At 43.7% G+C, this 6,311-nt stretch overlaps 1 protein-coding gene across 3 annotated transcripts in view; it reads left to right on the plus strand.

Annotated features, from left to right (window-relative positions):
- Nucleotides 1-2,258: 2,258 nt before the first annotated feature.
- LOC119262927 (fidgetin) overlaps nt 2,259-6,311 on the plus strand; it is a 40,364-nt gene continuing 36,311 nt past the window's right edge. For all 3 annotated transcript variants that reach the window (XM_037536388.1, XM_037536386.1, XM_037536387.1), the window contains exon 1: nt 2,259-2,454. Coding sequence is in view for 1 of the 3 variants with exons in the window: in XM_037536386.1 (XP_037392283.1) it covers nt 2,447-2,454 (8 nt within the window). In the remaining 2 variants the exon portion in view is untranslated. The remainder of the gene's footprint in view (nt 2,455-6,311) is intronic.

Below are 6,311 nucleotides of genomic sequence, written 5' to 3' on the forward strand. Positions count from 1 at the left end.
TATGGAGAATGTGCTGCAGACAGTTCTATATAGAACCTTTATGAAAAGGTTTTATTATATCAAGCTTGAAATAATAGACAAACCCTATGTAGAACTCCTTTCGAAAAGGTTCCACACAGAAGCATTCACAGCACATTCTCCATCAATCAGAAGAACCCTTTCATTGTGCAATGAACCCTTTAATCAGAACCATTTTTTCTTATCAAAGAACTCTTGAAGAACTATCTTTTTAAGAGTGTGGAACCCTTTTTAAAAAGTTACTACATAGAACTATCTACAGTATATTCTCCATCAGTGCTCATGGTTCCATAAAGAACACTTTTCTTTACTAAAGACCCCTCGAAGAGTCATCTTCTTTGAGTGTGGAACACTTTTTTGTGCTATATAGAACCTTTTCAAAAAGGTTCTATATAAAACCATCTACAGCATGTTCTCCATCAATCTGAAGAACCATTTCACAATGCAAGGAACCCTGTAATCATGCAAAGAGTTCTTTGAGTGTTCATGGTTCTATGTAGAACAGTTTTCTTTACCAAAGAACCTCTGAAGAAATATTTTATAAGAGTGTGGAACCCTTTTTGGTGCTATATAGAACACTTTTCAAAAAGGTACTATGTAGAACCATCTACAGCACATTCTCCATCAATCTGAAGAACCCTTTCACAGTGGAAGGAACCCTTTAATCATGCAGAGTTCCATTGAGTGTTCATGGCTTTAAGAGTGTGGAACCCTTTTTGGGGCTATATAGAACCCTTTTCAAAAAAGGTTCTATATGGAACCGTCCACAGCATATTTTCCGTCAATCTGAATAACCCTTTCCCTACGCAAAGATCATGTGAAGGGTTCCTTGAGTGTTCCTTGAGGAACCATCCTTTTTGAGAGTGTAGTCTAACGTGTATGAGAGTGCAGACTGTGTATATATCTGTAGCCTAATCTTTTCTCTTATTAACTGTATTATACAGTATCATTAATCACAGTAATCTGGGAGTTTGTATCTGCAGTGATTCCCATTTAAAACCTCTTTCTAGATCATTATTATTACACATGATAACATTTCACTGATGAGCACAGATGGACATGTGTGTGTGTTTTGAATGATGTAAACAGTCATTCAGAGTGGTCAGATGTGGTGGTCCACTGCAGGCAAATTTACTGCTTCAGGTTTCGTCACAGTGGTGCAGTGTTGGATTTACTTTGTTAAACTGTGTTAAGAAGTTTCTAAAATTACTTGATTGATGTAATTAAAGGGGAATTCCACCCATTTTTAAAAAAAATTCCGCATAGATGCATATTTCAAACAATGTCAACAAAGTCATTCACAGTGGTGTGACGTGAAATAAGTTATGGTAGAGGAGGTTACACTGTCTGATTTCTAAATAGTGGTGCTGATAGGAACCAGGAGTCGGCATGCCTACAACACCATTTACATCCTTTTTTTTTACCTGGAAAATTGTATTTAAAGTTCACAATTGAACCCGAAATCCACTGCTGTACCTTTGAGGGAGCATTTACATTGTTCATATCTTGATGACTGAAACGTACGTGCACAGCACCTTCATCTCTAACGGCGTGTTTCACAGTGAAAACAGTCTTTCACCGTGTAGTTGAGCTGCACTCTGAAAGCATATGTCTTTAAAAAGCACCACATTCTGCCTGTCGAATGTGTTAAACGAGAAAACAAGATCACACAGTGTTACAGTGGAAACACGGGTGCTGTTATTTAACGCAGTACTTTGGTGACGCTGTTAGTGAAGCCGTTGAATGGCAGTAACAGGCGATATTTCTAGGAAATTAAATTGTGTACATTTTTACATTTTCATTGGTGAAACAATCATCGTTAATTAAATGTACATTGACTGTTAATTAACCCCTGCTGCCATAACCTTTATCGTTGCATTGAGCTCTTTGGACGTCTGGTTCCCATCACCACCACTGTAAACTCTATTCTGGAATCGTCTTTCTACAGTAATGTAGTGGTTGTTGTTTGTTGTTGTTTAGAAAGGGAGCGGGGGGGGGCTTTCCCTAACTCTGTCTCTCTTTGTTGATGACTATTAACACAGAACTCTGTGTATTTCCGTCTTATGTTGTTTCTCTTCAACCATCATTCCTGTTCCTCTTCATTATAATAGATCTAATGCCACAAAGCCAATATAGCGCTGAGAGAGAGGGGGGGGGGGGGGGAATTGGAGTTTGCGGTGGAGTCAGTGCGCATGCGCATTGCGCCCCCGCCTCCCCGTCGCGAGCCCCGTGCTGAGTGAGCGCGTGTGGAAATTCCAACATGGCAGTGGGCGCGCGCCCTCTCCCCCGCGCTCCCGCGCACTCGGACGGGCTTCGGAGCGGCAGCGCGCTGCACTGAACACCAGCCTGAAGCTCGAGCTCCATCCTCCTCCTCCTCCTCCTCCTCCTCTCGCGCAGCTGCACGCCTCAGCCGCCGCACGCTCTCCACATGAACAGGTAAGAGTTTCTTCTCGCGCTCGTATCGCCAGCGAGCTGTCCGTTTTGTTGGCAGGGAGAGGAGGGAGGGCCGTGGCGGCGCGCGGACACTCGGACACTCGGACACGCGCTCCGCAGTGAGAGAGAGAGAGAGAGAGAGAGAGAGAGAGAGAGAGATCAGAGGCAGCTGTGATTAGAGAGCTCGACCATCAGCACTGTTATCATCATCATCATCATCATCACCGCGCGCTGAGCTATTAGAGCGGAGTTCAGAAACAAAGTAGAAGCGACAAGAATTCACACGAATAGAACAGAGAGGAACGAGCGCGAGCGCCCGGTCAGCGTGGAGAGAGAGAGAGTAAGAGATGAGAGTGTGTGTGTGTGTGTGTGTGTGTGTGTGTGTGTGTGTGTGTTTGAGAGAGAGAGAGAGAAAGAATCAGAGAGACAGAAACAGAGAAAGAGATGAGAGAGAGTGTGTGTGTGTGTGTGTGTGTGTGTGAGAGAGAGAGAGAGAGAGAAAGAGACAGAGACAGAAACACAGAGAAAGAGATGAGAGTGTGTGTGTGTGTGAGAGAGAGAGAGAGAGAGAGAGAGAGAGAGAGAGAGAAAGAAACAGAAACACAGAAAGAGATGAGAGTGTGTGTGTGTGAGAGAGAGAGAGAGAGAGAATCAGAGAGACAGAAACACAGAGAAAGAGATGAGAGTGTGTGTGTGTGTGTGTGTGTGTGAGAGAGAGAGAGAGAGAAAGAAACAGACAGAAACAAAGAGAAAGAGATGAGAGTGTGTGTGTGAGAGAGAGAGAGAGAGAGAGAGAGAGAGAGAAAGAATCAGAGAGACAGAAACACAGAGAAAGAGATGAGAGTGTGTGTGTGTGTGAGAGAGAGAGAGAGAGAGAGAGAGAAAGAAAGAAACAGAGACAGAAACAAAGAGAAAGAGATGAGAGTGTGTGTGTGTGAGAGAGAGAGAGAGAGAGAAAGAATCAGAGAGACAGAAACAAAGAGAAAGAGATGAGAGTGTGTGTGTGAGAGAGAGAGAGAGAGAGAGAGAGAGAAAGAATCAGAGAGACAGAAACACAGAGAAAGAGATGAGAGTGTGTGTGTGTGTGAGAGAGAGAGAGAGAGAAAGAATCAGAGAGACAGAAACACAGAGAAAGAGATGAGAGTGTGTGTGTGAGAGAGAGAGAGAGAGAGAAAGAATCAGAGAGACAGAAACACAGAGAAAGAGATGAGAGTGTGTGTGTGTGAGAGAGAGAGAGAGAGAGAGAGAGAGAGAGAAAGAAAGAAACAGAGACAGAAACACAGAGAAAGAGATGAGAGTGTGTGTGTGTGTGAGAGAGAGAGAGAGAGAGAGAGAGAGAGAGAAAAAGAAACAGAGACAGAAACAGAGAAAGATGAGAGTGTGTGTGTGTGTGTGTGTGAGAGAGAGAGAAAAAGAAACAGAGACAGAAACAAAGAGAAAGATGAGAGTGTGTGTGTGTGTGTGTGTGAGTGTGTGTGTGTAAGAGAGGAAGACAGAGAGAGAGACAGAAACAGAAAGAGATGAGTGTGTGTGTGTGGGAGAGAGAGAGAGACAAAGCGAGACAGACAGAAAGAAACAGAGAGAAAGAGATGAGAGAGAGTGTGTGTGTGTGTGTGAGAGAGAGAGAGAAAGACAGAGAAAGAGATGAGTGTGTGTGGGGGGGAGAGAGAGAGACAAAGCGAGACAGACAGAAAGAAACAGAGAGAAAGAGATGAGAGAGAGTGTGTGTGTGTGTGTGAGAGAGAGAGAAAGACAGAGAAAGAGATGAGTGTGTGTGGGGGGAGAGAGAGAGACAAAGCGAGACAGACAGAAAGAAACAGAGAGAAAGAGATGAGAGAGAGTGTGTGTGTGAGTGAGAGAGAGAGAGAGAAAAAGACAGACAGAAAGAAACAGAAACACAGAGAAAGAGATGAGAGTGTGTGTTTGAGAGAGAGAGAGAGAGAGAGAGAGAGAGAGAAAGCGAGACAGACAGAAAGAAACAGATAGAAACACAGAGATAGAGAAGAGTGTGTGTGTGTGTGTGTGAGACAGAGAGAGGGGCAGGGGGGGCTGTTTAATATCCAGTGTCCGCAGGGCTTGTGGGCACGACTAAATGTTTACTGTCTAATTTAAATGTTCTTTAAGCTTCCTGAACTCTGTAAAGCTCTGACAATACAAATCTGCCATACATCACACTGAGAAAAGAGGAGGAGGAGAAAAGAAGAGGATTCTACATACATACATTCTGTCTCTCTGTCCCTTACAGTCTTTCTGTGTTTCTCTCCATTAATCACTTTTTCTTCCCCCTTTCACTGTCCCTCACTTTCTCTAACTCTCCCTCTGTATCTATCCCTCTCCCTCTGTATCTCTCTCTCTCTCCCTCTTTCTCTAATGCTCCCTCTGTATCTCTCTCTCTCCCTCTTTCGCTAACTCTCCCTCTGTATCTCTCTCCCTCTTTCTCTAATGCTCCCTCTGTATCTCTCTCTCTCACTTTCTTTAACTCTCCTTCTGTATCTATCTTTCTCTCACTTTCTCTAACTCTCCCTCTGTATCTCTCTCTCTCTCACTTTCTCTAACTCCTTCTTTCTCTAACTCTCCCTCTCTCACTTTCTCTAACTCCTTCTTTCTCTAACTCTCCCTCTGTATCTCTTTCTCTCTCACTTACTCTAACTCTCCTTCTGTATTTATCTTTCTCTCACTCTCCCTCTGTATCTCTCTCTCACCTTTCTCTAACTCTCCCTCGGCATCTCTCTCTCTCTCTCTCTCTCTCTCGCACTTTCTCTAATTCTCCCTCTGTATTTTTCTCTCTCTCTCTCTCTAACTCTCCCTCTTTATCTCTCTCTCTCACTTTCTCTAACTCTCCCTCTGTATCTCTCTCTTGCCTTTCTCTAACTCTCCCTCTGTATCTTTTGCTCTCTCACTTTCTCTAACTCTCCCTCTGTATTTCTCTCCATCTCTCACTTTCTCTAACTCTCCCTCTGTATCTCTCTCTCTGTATCTCTCTCCCTCTTTCTCTAATGCTCCCTCTGTATCTTTTTCTCTCTCACTTTCTCTAACTCTCCTTCTGTATCTCTCTCTCTCTCTCGCTTTCTCTAACTCTCCCTCTGTATCTCTCTCTCTGTATCTCTCTCCCTCTTTCTCTAATGCTCCCTCTGTATCTTTTTCTCTCTCACTTTCTTTAACTCTCCTTCTGTATCTCTCTCTCTCTCTCACTTTCTCTAACTCTCCCTCTGTATCTCTCTCTCTCCCTCTTTCTCTAATGCTCCCTCTGTATCTCTCTCTCTCACTTTCTCTAACTCCTTCTTTCTCTAACTCTCCCTCTGTATCTCTTTCTCTCTCACTTACTCTAACTCTCCTTCTGTATCTCTCTCTCACCTTTCTCTAACTCTCCCTCGGCATCTCTCTCTCTCTCTCTCTCTCTCGCACTTTCTCTAATTCTCCCTCTGTATTTCTCTCTCTCTCTCTCTCTCTCGCACTTTCTCTAATTCTCCCTCTGTATTTCTCTCTCTCTCTCTCTCTCTCTCGCACTTTCTCTAATTCTCCCTCTGTATTTCTCTCTCTCTCTCTCTCTCTCTCTCTCTAACTCTCCCTCAGTATCTCTCTGTCTAACTCTTCCTCTGTATCTTTGTCTCTCGCGTTTCTCTAGCTCTCCCTCTTTATCTCTCTCTCACTCTAACTCTCCCTCTGTATCTCTCTCTTGCCTTTCCCTAACTCTCCCTCTGTATCTCTTTATCTCTCACTTTCTCTAATTCTCCCTCTGTATTTCTCTCTATCTCTCAGTTTCTCTAACTCTCCCTCCGTATCTCTCTCTCTCTCAATTTCTCTAATTCTCCCTCTGTATCTCTCTCTCTCTCTCAATTTCTCTAACTCTCCCTCTGTAT

This window comes from Pygocentrus nattereri, chromosome 30, assembly GCF_015220715.1.
Source record: "Pygocentrus nattereri isolate fPygNat1 chromosome 30, fPygNat1.pri, whole genome shotgun sequence".
Taxonomy (NCBI): domain Eukaryota; kingdom Metazoa; phylum Chordata; class Actinopteri; order Characiformes; family Serrasalmidae; genus Pygocentrus; species Pygocentrus nattereri.